We start from the raw sequence: 17,655 nt of genomic DNA on the forward strand, positions 1-17,655 counted from the left end.
TGCGTACACAACTTGTACCCCCTCCCCCTCATGAAAGACATGTTAGCCCACCTAGCTAAAGGGAAGGTTTTCACCAAACTAGACCTTCGAGAAGCTTATTACCGAGTACGCATAAGGGCAGGAGATGAATGGAAAACAGCATTCAACTGCCCCCTGGGTAGTTTCCAGTTTAAAGTAATGCCTTTTGGATTGCAAGGAGCCCCGGCAGTGTTCATGCAGTTAATAAACGAAGTCTTACATGAACACCTTTACAAAGGGGTCCTCGTCTACCTGGACGATATTCTTATCTACACGGAGACCATAGACGAACATATACCCCTCGTCCGCCAAGTACTGGAAAAACTGCTACGGGCAAACCTATATGTCAAACTGCCAAAATGCGATTTCCACCAATCACGGCTAGACTACCTGGGCTACCGAGTATCAAATGAGGGGATAGAGATGGACCCAGCCAAGGTCCAATCAGTTCTACAATGGCAGCCCCCTCGCACCCGCAGACAACTGCAAAGTTTTCTAGGTTTTGCGAATTTCTACAGACAATTCATCCCCTCGTTTGCGAAGATTGCCAAACCTTTGACAGACCTCCTAAAGACAGGAAGCCCAGCGATGAAACCTCGCCCGGGACAACCCCTACAGTGGGACCTGACCTGCCAACAGGCATTTGAGACGCTAAAAGGACTGTTCGCGAAAGAACCTGTCTTAAAACACCCGGATCCAGAACAGCCTTTTGTCATCCAAGCAGACGCAAGTGATGTGGCAGTAGGAGCCGTGTTACTCCAAAAGAACAACCAAGGTGATCTACAACCCTGCGCCTACACCTCCCGCAAACTCACCGATACGGAGAGGCGATGGGCGGCGTGGGAGAAGGAAGCGTTTGCAGTAAGGTGGGCCTTGTTGACCTGGCGGCACCTTCTAGAGGGAGGCCAGAAACCATTTGAAGTCTGGACTGATCATAAAAACCTAGAGGCCCTAAAAACCCCACGAAAACTGTCGCCCAGGCAAGTGCGGTGGGCACAATACTTCAATCGTTTCAATTTCGAGCTTAAGCACATCCCAGGTGGGAGAAATTTCCTGGCTGATGCCCTCTCCCGGATGCCCCAATACAACAGTGAGCGGGAGCAGGTAGTGAATGCCATCATCCCCCCCACCCAAGCTGCGGCCCAAGTGATCACCAGACGGCAACGACGTGACCAGCAAGGCCAACTTGCAAGTGACTTAACTGCAAAATTAAAAAATGAAACGCTGACAGACCCCTGGTATCGGGACAATCAACATCTCTTGACAAAAAGAGATGAACTAGCATGGAGGGGGACAAAGCTCTATGTCCCACAGAGTTTACGCATCCTGATTCTCAAGAGGAGCCACGATGTTAAACCAGCAGGACACTTCGGGTTCCTAAAGACTCTGCACCTAGTACGGAGGCAGTTCTGGTGGCCACATATGAGAAAGGACGTAGACAGTTATGTAAAAAGCTGCACCATTTGTGCCACGATGAAGACAAGGCCAGGGTGCCCGCCTGGATTGTTGCAACCAGTAGCTGAGCCAACAAGACCATGGGAGGAGATTGCAATGGACTTTATAGTAGACCTACCGAGGAGTAGTGGAAATACAGTGATCTGGACTGTAATAGACTTATTCTCCAAACAGGCACACTTCATTCCTTGTAGTGGACTGCCTTCAGCCCGTCAGTTGTCCAAACTGTTCCTGAAACACATTTACCGCCTACATGGAGTCCCCAGGAGAATCATTTCCGACAGAGGGGTCCAGTTCACAGCAAAGTTCTGGAGGGAGTTTCTACGATCCATAGGTTCATCCCAAGGGCTCAGCTCAGCATTTCACCCGAGTACCAATGGGGGGGCAGAAAGACTGAACGCTATGATAGAACAGTATTTAAGATGCTACGTCGACTACCAGCAGTCCAATTGGGCAGACCTCCTATCTTTTGCGGAGGTTGCATATAATAATGCTGTCCACAGCAGCACGGGGCTAACCCCGTTCAAAATAGTGAGTGGCATGGATTTTGTTCCCATGCCAGAATACCCGAGGGAGCCCCCTTCCTCAGTCAGTTTGACCGACTGGATGGCAATGTTGAGACAAACTTGGGAAAATGTTAAGAGGGCGCTGGCAAAGGTGGCTCAATCTTATAAGGACCAAGCAGACAAGCACCGAACTCCCCAAAGACCATTTCAGCTGGGAGAGAAAGTTTACCTCTCCACCAAGTACTTGAGACTTAGACTCCCGAGCAGGAAATTGGGCCCAAAATTTATAGGACCATTTCCTATAATAAAAATAATCAACCCCGTTACAGTGCAATTGCAGTTGCCACGGCTTTTGGGGAAAATTCACCCCGTTTTTCACAGTAGCCTTCTAAAACCTGTAGTGGGGTCTACTTTAAGGCCAACACCACGTGAACCCCCTGGGCCCCTGGTTGTTGGGGGCCAAACGCACTACGAAGTGCAGCGGATTCTTGATTCAAGATGGCACAGGGGGCGCCTTCAGTACTTAATTAAATGGAAGGGTTACCCATTGTCAGAGGCTTCCTGGGTGAAGAGCGCAAACATCCAAGCTGATCGCCTTATAGCAAGATTCCATGCAGACCACCCGGGAAAGCCGGGAGGCGGGGGTGCACAGTCAGGGAGGGACTGATGAGACTAATCTTAATGTGTTTTCCCTATGGGATAGGTGATGTCGCAGAAGTGAAGGGAGAGGGGCCGGATGACAGTGTTCCAAATTAGGCTCTCTTCCAGCACTGACATAACAAGATGAAGCAGGAGCTTGATTTATTGCTGAGATGAACTTTTACCTAGTTTTGTGTGTGTACAGATAGGGTTTCCTGGGAGACGAGGGGGGGGCTACATTCCTGTGAAAAGAACGTGCCGGGATGTAGAGATGGATATGCATGTTGGCCAATGGGACATTGGGGTTGGAGAGCGGAAGAGGAGGGGGTTGGAAGGAGGGGCCAGTTTGGCTGCAATTAGAATCAAGAATGTCGGCTTATCTCTGTTCTTAATAAAAAATGATTCATTAGAGACTGCGCTTGAAAATGAAACTTATTTTAAGATAGAACCGAAACTTGACACTAGAGCTCAGAGCGGTCAGGTTCGCTCTTCTATACTTCAAACATCTTGTATATCGCCAAGACCTTCTGATTCTAATGGACAATGTGGCCACCAAGGCCCATATCAACAAACGGGGGGACCTGCTCTTGGACTCTAATGCAGGAGGCAGAGCGGCTTCTGTCGTGGGTGGAGCTCCATCTCCTATCGATAAGAGCCGAACACATTTCAGGGACTGTAAATCGGGAAGCAGATTGGCTCAGCAGAGACCAGATAGATCACTCCGAGTGGTGGCTGGACCCCTGCCTGTTCCAGGACCTGTCAAGGAGGTTCGGTCTGCCGGTAGTGGACCTGTTTGCAACAGCCCACAACACTCAATTACCGAGATTTTTTTCCCATTACCCGTCTCCAGCGGCGGAGGGCCTGGACGCTCTTCGGAGTCTATGGCCCCGGGGGCTCCTTTATGCCTTTCCCCCCCTTCTTATCATCTCCAAAGTAATTCAGAAGGCAATTCAAAAGTGGCCGAATCTTCTGCTGGTAGCACCGTATTGGCCTCGTCGGGAGTGGTTCGCCGACCTCAAGAACCTATCCGTTGAACCACCGTGGAGGCTTCCACTCCACAGGGTCGTCTTGACTCAAGTTGCCGTACGCCACCCGGAGCCAAAATGGCTCCGATTAGCCATGTGGCATTTGAGCGCATAAAGCTGTTCAAAGACCATTTATCTAAAGATGTCATTTCCATTATTCAGGTTGCCAGGCAACCATCTACAGTTCGCATTTATGACGCTTCATGGACTACCTTTACGAGATGGTGCGGAGATCATCATGTTGACCCCACAACTGCGGCGGTTCCGGACATTCTGCGCTTCCTGCATGCCGGGTTTTCTAAAGGACTCGCTCCTGCGACCCTGCGCCGTCAGGTGGCTGCTCTTGCCACTGTCTTGTCTGGAGATAATCAAGTTCCTTTGTCTCAGGATCCCAGAATTCGTTCATTTCTCCAAGGGGTCACCAACCTGCAGCCCCCGCCGATTCATCGCTACCCTACATGGGACCTTACCTTAGTATTACAAGCTTTGACTGCACCACCGTTCGAACCTCTTGCTTCGATCAGCCTGCGCTACTTGTCATTGAAGATGGCCTTTTTGTTGGCAATCACTTCGGCTCGCCGAGTATCCGAAATTGCAGCCTTGTCCATGAGAAGTGATCTCTGTATCTTCTATCCCGACCGTGTGGTTTTACGACTAGACCCAGCATTTATCCCAAAAGTGAACACACACTTTCATCGGGCCCAAGAAATTATCTTGCCAAATTTCTGTCCGGACCTTCGCCATCCTACTGAGAGACGCTGGCATACCTTGGATGTGCGTAGAGTGTTGAGACGATATCTTAAGAGGACTGCCTCTTTCCGCAGAACTGAGGCGTTATTGGTGTCCTTCCTCCCCTCTTCCTTGGGTCAGAAGGTATCTTCAACAACTGTAGGCAGGTGGCTCAAAGCCTGTATTTCTAGAGCTTATGAGTTGCAGGGGGCTTCTGTCCCGGGAGGTATCCTGCCCCATTCTACCCGTAGTGCCGCAACATTGGCGGCTTGGGCTACCCAGGCATCTGTAGATGATATTTGCCGGGCGGCCACCTGGTCCTCTCTTTCATCTTTTGTAAGTCACTATCGTTTAGATAGGTTTGCCTCTGCAGATGCTGCCTTTGGCAGAAGAGTTTTACAGTCTGTAATCTCTCCCCAAGGCCAGGTTTCGGCTTCGTTCCCTCCCTCTTCTTAAACTTGGGTATGTCCCATGTTGAGGAGTGTCTGAGCAGCGAGGAGGAAAATGGACGTTGCTTACCTGAACGTCCCTTTTGTCCTCGCTGCGAAGACACTCCGTCCCTCCCTTATCTTCGCCAGGTCTGGCCGTGGAGGGGGTCTTTTCTTGTTTCCCTCTGGTGGTTTTTTCCTTCATATCCGTCCTGATGTCCTTGGGCCAAGATGTCTTCGTGAAAAGACTGAGGAAGGAGCAGGAAGAAGGGCGGGTCCAGCTCCAGAGGGATATGATTGACACTCAGCCACGCAAATAGGAGTGAGCTGTACCCATGTTGAGGAGTGTCTTCGCAGCGAGGACAAAAGGGACGTTCAGGTAAGCAACATCCAATTTAATTATTTTAGATTACTTAGATGTTTTACTTTCTTTATAACAAATAAATGAGTTTATTCTTAGAAAAAAATATCTTCGGGGTTTATTTTCTTACAAAGGTATACACAAGGAAAATGCCACGATCCACATCTCTAAATCAAGGTGTGATTACCCAAAAGCAGAATGGGATTAATCAGCGCCCTGACACCTGGTAGCAGATGGACGGTTGATTTATGGCTTTTTCCTTGCTTGTTACTTTGATGATTAGACCTCTAGGCTAGTTTAGCCAGATGATTATTTTTGCGACTGCGGAACACTGATTAATTGTCTGCTAAGATGCCGAAGAAGTAAAACAAATACAGAATGCATTTTCCGAAGATATAGATATCTCTGCTCTCTCTAATGAAGAAGCGAAAAGAATTTTACAAAGGCTTCAGGAGAAAAATAACGGAAGAGCTGGTTTTGAAGGCGAAGCATTACAACTGTGGTCAGTAACGCCCCCTTCCAATTATGCATGTTCTCAAACAGTCTCCCCAGAACCTTTTGTTTTTGAAACGCTTGATGCAAGGCCAGAATTTCTACAAACTGCCGAGCATTATCACCCCCACACAGAGACAGAAACAATTCATTATTCTCCTCAAAGCTCTGAGCTCACCCTGGATGAGCAAACTATAAAAGCCTATCATAACCATATAAAATTTTTTGAACATGAGCTATCCCAGGCAAAAATGGCTTTATCTATGTTTGAGCAAGATAAGAGAAAGTCTAGTGCTTTTAAAATCTCTGAAAACGCCATTTTGTCTTCTTCAGAGCCAAAACACACCCCCTGGTGGATTTTGTGTCAGGCCAATCAGAACAGAGAGCTGTGCACACGTCACATGTGTCACATGATCATCTCTATTCTCAAATTACAAATGCCACGAAAGCAGAAAGATTACCTGAGCTGCCCGAAACTGAAGTTGCAGCACCATCTGCTGGCGAAAGTAATTTACTAGAGAAAGCTGAAATGCACCGCATCTTGAGAGCAATTACAATTGTTGCAGAAGACTCTATTTCAGATATTCAGGCTGCAATGCCACAAGTGTCTCCACAGGCTCAATTTTCAGCACTCCCTGGTGGTGCTGGTGTCCTTTTAGATGGAACACAACAAAGCTTAATGCAGCAAAGGCAAATGACTGCGTCCCCAGCAGGTCATGTTAATATTGCAGCTCAAATGCAACAGCCTCAACCACAAATGCATGCACAGGTGCCTCCAGCTGTACAACCAGGGCCAATTCCTGGTCCACCTCCAGCACAACAAGCACAGCAAATACCACAGGTATTTTTACTGGCACAGCCAGCATACCAAATGCATATTCCTCACCAGGCATTTTCTGTTGCTCCACTAGCTGGTGAGTCGAAATTAAAGATGTCAGGACAGAATTATAAGGCCTAGGTCAGTGAGATTGGATTATTACTTCGCAGAGAAGGTACTCACTGTATGGTTTTTAATCCTCCTGCTCAGCCATGGACTCCTACAATAAGAGACTTAGAGACTAAAGCTTGCACAACATTATTGATGTCCATGGATACTGAACTGCAGGTTACTTTTTCGCCTGATGCAATAGCCCAACAAATTTGGGTCCAATTGGAAAATTGCTACAGGCCTGTTTCAATTGAATCTTCATGTTTGCTCATGTCTGAGTTCCATGGTTCGAGATTGAAACCTGGTGAACAAATTGGAGGACATTTGACCAAACTGAAAGGAATCAGAAGAGAATTGAGAGAAAGAGGCTATAATATTGATGATAGTCAAATGATCAGCATTATTATTAACTCATTGAATTATGAATGGAAAGATGCCATTACAAAGATTAATCTAGTGCCTATTGCTCAACGCACAGTGGACAATGTATGCAGACTTTTAATTGAAGAAGAAGCACTTATGTTAGCTACTCCACATTTGAGAGGACCACCCGCATCAAGAGCTCCAGCTAGGCGCCCCTTCCGAGGAAGGACCTACGCTTCAAGGATGCCAAGATGCAACATCTGTAACCATGTGGGACATGCCACCTGGGATTGTCCCCAACGAGTTCCAGCTCCCGTCACATACCAGCTCAGAGGAACAGACTCCAGAGGCAGAGGCAGAGGCGGAAGACAAGGTCGTCGTGGTCCCCGGCGTGATCCACAAACTCCACTCGCCACATTGGCTTTAACCAATGATCCACAACCCCAACCAGAGTACGACAGACGACTCCTGTGGACAGTGGTGCAGCGTTGCATGTTACCTACAGAAAGGAACTTTTCACAGAGATGCACGAGCCTGAACCTGAACTACGTGATCTTTATTCTTTTTCAAATCATCCTTGTCAGGTCAAAGGAAAAGGAACTGTTTATGTTGAAGAGCTCGATGCATTCATTCCTGATGTTTATTATATACCAACAGCAACTAGTAATTTGCTTAGTCAGAGTCACTTGTCTAGAGCATTAAAGTTCCAGGTTAACCACTTTGAAAAAGCAAGTTACATAGTTAAAGATGGAGATATTGTTGCTGAAACCATATTAATTGGTGGTGTTTATTACTTAAAGCCAAAGCCTAAACCGCAAACACAGGCAAGTATACAAACTCCAAAAAGGGAGAGCACAGGCCCAGAGAGAGATGCTCCAGTGGGAGATCCTGTTGCTACTCCAAAGGCTCCTAAAGCCAACAAAAAGAAAATTAGGAAACAGGTTGCTCAGAGCAAGCCTGAGGTTCCTCATAAAAATGTTAATGTTGAGAATTCACTAAGTGGTAAACCTTTGCATTCCAGGTGTATCCATAAATGGCATAGAAGATTGGGGCATGCCAGTTTCTGTGTTCTTAGGAAGATGCCGGAGTTCGCAAAAGGTTTGGATCTAAAGGGGTGTAAGGTGTTTTTGGATTGTGCTGTCTGCAAAAAGGCCAAATCCAAAGCAGCAGCAATTCCCAAATGCGCTACACGCCTGTCAACACGCATTTTTGATTTGGTTCACACTGACATAGTTGGTCCTTTTCCGCCAACGCTTGATGGTAGAAAATATTTTCTAACAATTGTTGATAATTACTCTAGATACGGATATGTATATCCTATGAAAGAAAAATCTGAGACTTTTCAGATCTTTAAAGACTTTGCTGCTCTTGTTTCTACCCAACACCAAGTTCGCATCGCCAGAATCCAGAGTGATTGTGGTGCTGAATTCATGTCTCAGCGTTTCCAGGACTGGATGCGTAAGAATGGAATTCTTCATCAGATGTCGGCTCCTTACACACTGGCTCATAATGGGGTCGTAGAGAGACGACAAAGGGTACTGCAAACCATTATGCGTTGTCTCCTAGAAGACGCCAACCTTAGCAACCCATACTGGGGTGAGGCTCTCAAATATGCAAATTACATTGTCAACCGTACTTGGAGCAGTGTAATAAATCAGACTCCTTTCTTCATGTTGTACGGGTACAAGCCCGATCTCAAAAACATTCATATTTTTGGTTCATATGCTATGGTGAACATTCCCTTAGCTCAAAGAAGAAAAGGAGGTCCAGCAGCAAAGAGACTGAGATTTATGGGCATTGATGATAACTCAAAATGGAGCAAATTTATTGACTCTAAACATGTAATTGTGATTTCCCAATCTGCTAATTTTGAAGAAGATGTTGACTGGTCCAGGATTCATTCCAATGATCCTGGAGTTTATGTTCCTAAAGATGACACTGCTGATACCGCACAGATTGATGATCAAGATTCCACGAGTTCTTCTCAACCTGATGTTCTGTCTTCGCAAGCCGCAAATGCTGACTCTAGTGACGAATGTGAGGACGAGGACGAAGCAGAAGAAGACTGGACTGTTGTTCCGAGACGTTCCAAGAGGGTCACAAAAGGAATCCCTCCACAATGATATTCTTGGCAACTGACAAAAGCTCCCTTGCCTTTGATTTGCAATGTTACACTTCCACCTGATAATTTCACACAAATCAAGCAGCTCCCTGATTCAGAGCAAGACAAATGGTATGATGCAATGCAGGTTGAAATGGACAGTCTAAAGAAACTTAAAGTGTTTACACCTGCAAGGCCTCCAGCAAACAAAAAGGTCATTGGCACTCGATGGGTCTACAGAATCAAAAAGAAGCCAAATGGTGAGTCACTGTACAAGGCCAGACTTGTAGTTCAGGGTTTCGCTCAACGATATCCTGAGGACTACACAAATACCTACTCACCGACAGTCCGAACTGAGAGTGTAAAAATTGCTTTAGCAACTGCAACTATTCTTGGTTTAGAAGTTTTCCAGTTTGATGTTGACACGGTTTATCTGCATGCAGACCTAGACGAAGAGATCTACGTGAGAGGTCCTCCAGGATTCCGACAGCAAGAAGGGGATACCTGGTTTCTAAACAAAAGTCTTTATGGTCTGAAACAGTCTGGTTTAATGTGGTACTTATGTCTTACTGACAAACTAAATTCAATGGGCTTTATCAAGTCCGAAACTGATGAGTGCGTGTTCACAAAAAGATCTAACAATGCATATGAGATAGTTCTTGTTTATGTTGATGATATTGTTTACATTGGTCCAAATAAGCAAATGAGTGAAATTTTTGCCAAAGTTTTGCAGAGATATTTCACATTGAAATCATTGGGTCATATTAGCACTTATTTAGGTGTTCAGATTGAAAAAACACAGAAGGGGTTTAGTCTTTCCCAAGAGGATAAAATTGAACAAATTTTGCATCATTGCAACATGAAGGATGCTAACACAACAAAGACACCCATGCAAACAGATTTTCACAACTTGACACATGAAGCAAGTCCTGAGTTCGAGGATCAAACACTTTATCGTTCAGTTATTGGGTCACTGTTGTACATTAGTAGTTGGACCAGACCTGACATTGCACTTAGTGTTAATCTTTTGTTTCGACATGTAGATAAGGCAAAACAGTTTCATTGGACATGTGTTAAGAAATTATTGAGATACCTAAAACGCACTAAACATATGAAATTATTGTTAGAACCAACACATACTGATTATGCAGAATTATGTTGTTATGCAGATTCTGATTGGGCAAGTGATAAGAAATCACGTAAAAGTACTTCAGGTTATATGATGTTCTTGAATGGATGTCCTGTTTATTGGCAAGTGCGTAAACAGAATTTTGTTTCTTGTTCATCTACCGAAGCTGAATATGTTTGTGTTTCAGATGCATGTAATTCTCTAACTTGGTTTCATGCTTTGGTCACAGATATCTGGACACACCCGATCCGACTGATCACAGTGATGGAAGACAATGAATCGGTGGTTTATATTTCTGAATCACATTTCACAGGTTCTAGGTCCAGACACATTGACATCCGTTATCAAAACATAAAACATTTAGTGAAAAAAGGTTTTGTTAAAATGCAGTATGTATGTACACATGATCAGATTGCAGACATGCTCAACAAACCACTTCTAGCAGCTCAACACGAGTATCTGCGTAAGAAGATGTGCCTTATTTGACGATGTACCTGATATTCGCTCAACTGGCAAAAGAAGGGGTTGTCACTGCGTTTTTGTATTTACCAGATGAGCTCATTATTTTTGGACTTTCAGACTTTCCGTAGCTTGCCAAGTTTGTTATCAGTAAGCTAACTACGTATATCCGCATTCCTTTCTTTCTACTCACACTTTTCTTTGTTCTCTTGCCAAGAAGTCCGACCACAGAGAGGTGGCCAGCAGGAACTTTGCCAAAATGTAACAATTTAATTATTTTAGATTAGTAAGATGTTTTACTTTCTTTATAACAAATAAATGAGTTTATTCTTAGAAAAAAATATCTTCAGGGTTTATTTTCTTACAAAGGTATACACAAGGAAAATGCCACGATCCACGTCTCTAAATCAAGGTGCGATTACCGAAAAGCAGAATGGGATTAATCAGCGCCCTGACACACAGCACTACTGGCAAAATATACTGTGGATAGATGAAACCAAAATTGAGTTGTTTGGGAAGAACACACAACACTATGTGTGGAGAAAAAAAGGCACAGCACACCAACATCAAAACCTCATCCCCACTGTAAAACATGGTGGAGGGAGCATCATGGTTTGGGGCTGCTTTGCTGCCTCAGGGTCTGGACGGATTGTTGTCATTGATGGGAAAATGAATTCCAGAGTTTATCGAGACATTTTGCAGGAAAACGTACGACCATCTGTCCACCAACTGAAGCTCCGCAGAGGATGGGTGATGCAACAGGACAATGACCCAAAGCATACAAGTAATTCAACAAAAAATGGCTTCAACAGCACAGAATACACCTGGAGTGGCCCAGTCAGAGTCCTGACCTCAACCCGATTGAAATGCTGTGGCATGACCTTAAGAGAGCGATTCACACCAGACATCCCAAGAATATTGCTACACTGAAACAGTTTTGTGAAGAGGAGTGGTCCAAAATTACTCCAGATCGTTGTGCAGGTCTGATCTGCAGCTACAGGAAACGTTTGGTTGAGGTTATTGCTGCCAAAGGAGAGTCAACCAGTTATTAAGTCCAAAGGTTCACATACTTTTTCCTCCCTGCACTGTGAATGTTTACATGTTATGTTTAATTAAACCATGGCAACATCTAATGTTTGTGTAGTATTATTTTAAGCAGACTGTGTTTTTCTATTGTTGTGACTTAGATGAAGTTCAGAGCACATTTTATGGCCAATTCATGCAAAACTCCACATAATCCCAAGGGGTTCACATACTTTTTTTTGCAACTGTATTTAAAGTTGCCTTAAGCACTAGGATAAATAACAACAGCTCCGTATAAGCAGTATATTGCTGGAAAATGATAGAATATAGCATATTCCATCCACATGAATGGATCTTATATGTTTGCTTTTTTATTATATTCAAAGATTGATATAAATAAAAAGTATCTGAATGGTTCACAAAGAAAATAACTAAAAGATTATTGTGATGTGAGTGATATATCACATCATGGTTATGATATGATTGATATTATGATTTGGTATGATAAACAATACTATATTCAGATGGTTGCCTTTGCCAAAGGCTCATTGAAATAAAACAGTGGTTTGGATCTTTATGAATGCAAGCAAACTTGAAACCAAGGTTCCCTTTGGGACATCATGTCCCATACTATGGGTCTAGTAATGAGACCCACCTCATGTGGAGTCAGAATTCTCTTGATGTGAAACCAGACTGGTAGAATTAGGTGGCCCTGATATAATCCAGTAGCAAACTGCATAGATGTTTATAGCACTTTTTATTGTTTTGGGAAGTCTACTGGCAGCCAGAGCAGCAATTTTTGAGTGAGTATCACCAATTATCTGGACGACTTGATAACCTTCTGATTGAACTACTCCAGTGTTCTTTAACTGGGGATCTCCTTGGAAATGACTCAGAAGCTGGAGCTGGTGCAGAGGATCCCAATAGCAGATTCCCCGGCTGACTCTCTGCACCAGCCCCAGTTTCTGAGTCAACTGTAAAGGCATCCCCAGTTAAAGAACACTGGAGTAGTTTAATCAGGAATCAAATACTCAATCTTAGTGTGTCACCTACAGATGTTTCTGGTGGAAGTTGTGACTAAGTTTTTGCTCATCTTTGGTTGATGCACCAACTTTGGTTGGTGATTTGATCACTTCCTGATTGAACTATTCTGTGTTCTTTAACTGGGGATGCCTTTGGAGTTGGCTCAGAAGCTGGTGCTGGTGCAGAGGGTCAGTCGGGGATCTGCTATTGGGAGCCTCTGCATTGATTATTTGATAGTCATGATACTTAATCTTAGTCTCATCTAATAGCCCAGGTGTTCCCCAGCTAAAAGTTTTTAGATCCTGTACTAATGCTGAGTTACTCTTGATTCTTGTGCATATTTTGGTTCTCATGTTTAGGGTGCAGTTACTAATTCAATTGTTATTCTTGAAGAATTGTGTTTAGTAATAGTAGTAGTAATAGTAGTTTTAACTGTTTTGTCTTTTTATATTTTATACTGTCCAATTTACGTTTTGTGAAGGAGGGGTTCTGTGTTCAAACGGACCATGACCCCATACGCACACAAACGCACTGAAGCATGGAAGTTGACAGAGGAGTCTTGAAAAATTACTTTAATAAAGACACATAAAAACAAAACCTTCAAGAAGGCATCAACAGCCTAAAAGATTCTCCTCTCAGCAAAGTCCATTAGCTCTAATCTTCTTCCCAAGCATGGGAGGCTCTCTGCGTTCTTTGTCAGTTTTCTCAAGAGCAAGGCAGTGACTCAGCTCTTTGTAGTGACTTCAGCATGCTCTCATCAAAGTCTCATCTTGTCTTGGAGTGAGGAGAGGGAGGAGTAGAGAGTGAGCTCAGGATTGTTCTGTTCTCTTCTGAGTGATCTGCTGCTGCTGCTGCTTATATGCTCATCAACTGACCGTTGGAAAGTGCGGGAAAGTCAGAGCCAGGAAACTGTGCTCTGATTGGTTTATTCAAACTGTTCAAACCAATCAATCAATTAGTTGCAGCAATATGCTGAGAGGTTTTTCCTCTCACACATTTCTTCCTCCTCCAATTGAAGTCTTCTCCATCCTTTCCTCCCCAATTGCATGTAGATGGGCAAGATGGGTGTGTATACATAAATGTAATTATGCTTGCCAGTTTATGGTAATCTACCACATGTATTTGAGAAAGAGAACTTTAGCCTTATAAGCTTGTTTAATAATAAAATGGTTATTATGAAGATGTTTTTAAAAAAACAGATTATTTTATTTGGAAATTGTGACTAGAATTTAATATAAATTAGACGTTTGTGGTTTAACAACTCTTTCATTACTATTTGAATACAGCTGTGAACAAAAGCATTTTTTTTCTGCAGGTATTTAAGCCGTATCAAGCTTCTCAACATGACATGTGTCGCTTTCATTCAGAAGATTATATTGACTTTCTTCAGAGAGTTAGTCCTAACAACATGCAAGGATTCACCAAAAGCCTCAATGCTTTCAATGTGGGAGATGACTGGTTAGTATTCTACACAATTTAGATGTATAGGATAGGTGAGAAGGGTGCAAAATTTACATGTTTTGGAGACTCCATTTATAGAAACCAGCTGAACTAACAAATCTTCAACTGGTAATGAAACCGAATTCTCAACTGCATTTGAAAGCGATAGGATAGTTTAGGGAATGCAAGACAGGTTGTGTGATATACACAGTTGTGTTCTCAAAGTGAAAAGGATGCTGGGAAGCTCAGAAGGAACAGCTGGGCAACAGCAACTTCTTTCCCTCAGATCTTCTACATAAAACATTTGCTTCATTGTGCCTTATGATAGTGTTGATCCTGCTAGACTTGTGATCCCAGTGTTATCTTCATAACAACAGACATCTCCATGCCCTCAGCGCTCTCTGCCATTTTTTTTATTTTAATTAGGCATTTTTGAATGCACAAGTTCTCTCCCCCGCCCACAAGCAACCATACTTCTCAAGATATAAAATATACCCAATAACCCCAAAATGTTGAATCTTTGAAATCTTAAGATATGATATTTTAAATCTCCATGCTCAGTGTTTATACACAAATGCTTCTCCTACAGGGCGCCCACAGCAGCCATGCCTGGGTACTGACACGGCTGTTATCCAATAGGACCGAGTCTACTGGAACTTTCAGCACCGCCCCTTCCTGCTGTATTCCAGTTTTTCGACTCGGTCTGTACTTGGACAGTCGTGTCTGTAATTTCTCTCTAGCTTTTTAGTGTGTTTCCTTCTGTAAAAAAAAAAAAAAAGAAGAAGAAGAAAGGACCTGCTTTGATTGTTCTGCTTCCTGAGCGGCTAGGACTGCCGGCTGGCAGCTTCCTTGTCTTTCACACGTGCACGAGCTCGTTTATCTTGCTCTGCCGCGTTGCAGCCCTCCTCACCTCGTCAAACGGCCGATTGCAGCGCTCCGACGCTCCGCCTCACATCTGACCGGCGGGGCTAATTTCGGCACCGTTTTTGCATCCTCCGTGGAGCCGGCAAGCCTCTGAGGGACGCGGTGAGCGTTTGCTTCTATTTGGCGCTCGTCCAATTCGTGCCATTTTCCTTCTCCCTTCGCGCCCATTCTGACGCCAAGCGCCTGGGCTTCCGCATTGCCGCCTCTATATCGGCGGCATTTTACAAAGCCGGTTCCCAGCTGATCGGCGCTTCGGAGACTTCGCGCCAATTTTAAAACACTCGCGCCGAAGCCGTAAGGCTAGCGAGGAACGGGGCAAAGCGGTCCTAAACCCGGAGGCATTTGGGCGCCATTTTCAGGCCTCTATTTCATCAAGATGGCTGAAGTCTCCGTTTGCTCCAAAGCCAGGGCTAAATGTCATCATCTCGATGACCCTGGTGAAGGCCCTTCAACTGGCCATAAGTCTAGGGCCAAAACTACGTCCTCAGATTGCCCCGCCCGATCCAAGGGCTCTGCCCTTTTGAGGGCTGACGATAGGCATCACAGGCCATGGAGAAGGCCCTCTGAAAGAGCCAGCTCTCAAGCTGCAAGGAGTCAGCCCTTTCCGCCTCCCTCTGCTCCAGCATGCTCTCCTCGCGCATTGTCCCCTGACAGATCTATCCAAGGGGACTCTTCCTACGCTGCAGAGGTTGCATCGGTGTTCCCATCTCATCCAGAGGAACCTTTGGTTCAGGACCAGGCGGGCCCTCCTCCACTCAGGCTGTTCAGGAAACTTCTACTTCAGTCTCCAACGCCAGCCGCCTTCTTCCGGCAGCTCAGTTGCCCCTGGATATGCAGGGATCCCTGGCTGACCTCATCTCTGAGGCCATCCGCCAGGGAATTGCCCAAGGCATCCAACAATTTCAGCCGGTTGTTGCTTCTTCTGATAACAGGCAAGTCAACACACACCACCGTCATAGTTCTCCTCGCGAGGAGTCCGCTGTTGATGCCTTTGACCATAATTCCGCGAGCCAAGATTCGCTTTCAGAGGAGGGGGAGTTGCCTGAGCAGGACCTTTCTGAAGACGAGGGCCTTGAGCCTGATCAACCAGCATTTGTGGGTCTCTTCAAACCACACATGTTTCGCTCCTTACTTTACAAGGCTAAGACAACTACCCGCCTAGGGCTCGAGAGTTCTTCTTCGACCAATCTATCCAATCAGCCTGATCCATCTTCTGCTTTGTTCCAGGAGCCCAAGGTGCATTCGGATATTATCCCGGCCCCAAAGTTATTTTCAGAGGTCCTGAAAAGCCAATGGTCTTCTCCCAGCACAGGCCCTATCCCCAACAACTTGGATAGAAAGTTTTACAATTTGGCACCGGAGTTTTCCAACCTTTTGCAGGTTCCAACTGTGGACTCACCCATCATAGCATTGTCCACTTCTGCTCCCCCAACGGGGCCTCTTGAGGATTATCTGCGACCTAAAGAAAAGAAGGCCGAAAGGACCCTTATCAAGGGCCACCAAGCCTCCGCTTGGTCTATCCAGGCCTCCTCAGCGGCATCTTTCTTCAATCGCGCGTCCATTTTGTGGTTGCGCCAACTTCAAGACCGCATTCCTGCTTCAGACCACCGTTCCCACCAGGACATTAATAAGATCCTTGCGGCAACGGAGTTCTCCGCGGATGCCACCCTTACTGCTTCTCGGTTTTCCACCAAGGCCATTGGTACCTCTATAACATCGCGACGGCTCCTTTGGCTCCGGAATTGGCAAGCTGACGCTAGAAATAAGTGGCGCCTGGCCTCTTCCCCTTATTCGGCTGACAGGTTATTCAGAGCTCCGCTGGATCCACTGTTGATGAGACAAAGGACCACCGGAAGATTCTTCCTTCTATAACCCGGCGTTCTGAATTTCGTTCCCAGGGCTCCTTTCGTCCTTCTTCCTTTCGGGGCTCCGATTCCAACTTCTCTCAGCACCGCTCTCCCCGATCCCTTCCTTCCAGAGCTTCCCAGCAATTCGGAAACCAGGTCAGACAGGGACCCCGTTTTCCACCAAAATCCTCCTTTCGTGGGGGGAGGGGTCGCCCCTTTAGACGGTCCTGCTGAGGATCTGTCTGATTCCCTGATTGGGGGCCACTTGTCCCGATTTTGTGACCAGTGGGACTCATCTGTATCTGATTTTTGGGTGAGAGATACGGTACGATTTGGCCTTAGACTTGAATTTCAATCCTGCCCTCCTAACCATTACCTCCGTTGCCCGGTCTCTCTTGACCCTATAAAGAGGGCTAGAGTCGACCAGGCTATTCAACATCTCCTGGCCATTAGGGCCATTCAGCCTGTTCCCTCTCCTGAGCGCGGCAGGGGGTTCTATTCTCGGTTATTCCTGGTCCCCAAGTCCTCGGGTGGTTGGAGGGCTATACTTGACTTAAAGTCTCTAAATCGGCATATCAAATATCGCCGTTTTAAAACGCAGTCACTCCACACCTTTCTGCTCTGCATTAGAAGGGGGGACTTTATGTCTTCCATTGACTTAACGGAGGCCTATCTCCATATTCCCATTTTCCCTCCCCACCGTAAATTTCTTAGGTTTTCCTACAATGGCCAACATTTCCAGTATGTGGCTCTGCCTTTTGGCCT

General features: G+C 45.3%; 1 protein-coding gene across 3 annotated transcripts in view; it reads left to right on the forward strand.

Moving 5' to 3' along the window:
- HDAC3 (histone deacetylase 3) overlaps positions 1 to 17,655 on the forward strand; it is a 187,950-nt gene that overhangs the window by 28,224 nt on the left and 142,071 nt on the right. For all 3 annotated transcript variants that reach the window (XM_070940850.1, XM_070940852.1, XM_070940853.1), the window contains exon 3: positions 13,995 to 14,137. In XM_070940850.1, coding sequence (XP_070796951.1) covers positions 13,995 to 14,137 — 143 coding nt within the window. The remainder of the gene's footprint in view (positions 1 to 13,994; positions 14,138 to 17,655) is intronic.

This window comes from Pituophis catenifer, unplaced genomic scaffold, assembly GCF_029215685.1.
Source record: "Pituophis catenifer annectens isolate HBS135680 unplaced genomic scaffold, rPitCat1.0.hap2 SCAF_3, whole genome shotgun sequence".
Lineage (NCBI taxonomy): Eukaryota > Metazoa > Chordata > Lepidosauria > Squamata > Colubridae > Pituophis > Pituophis catenifer.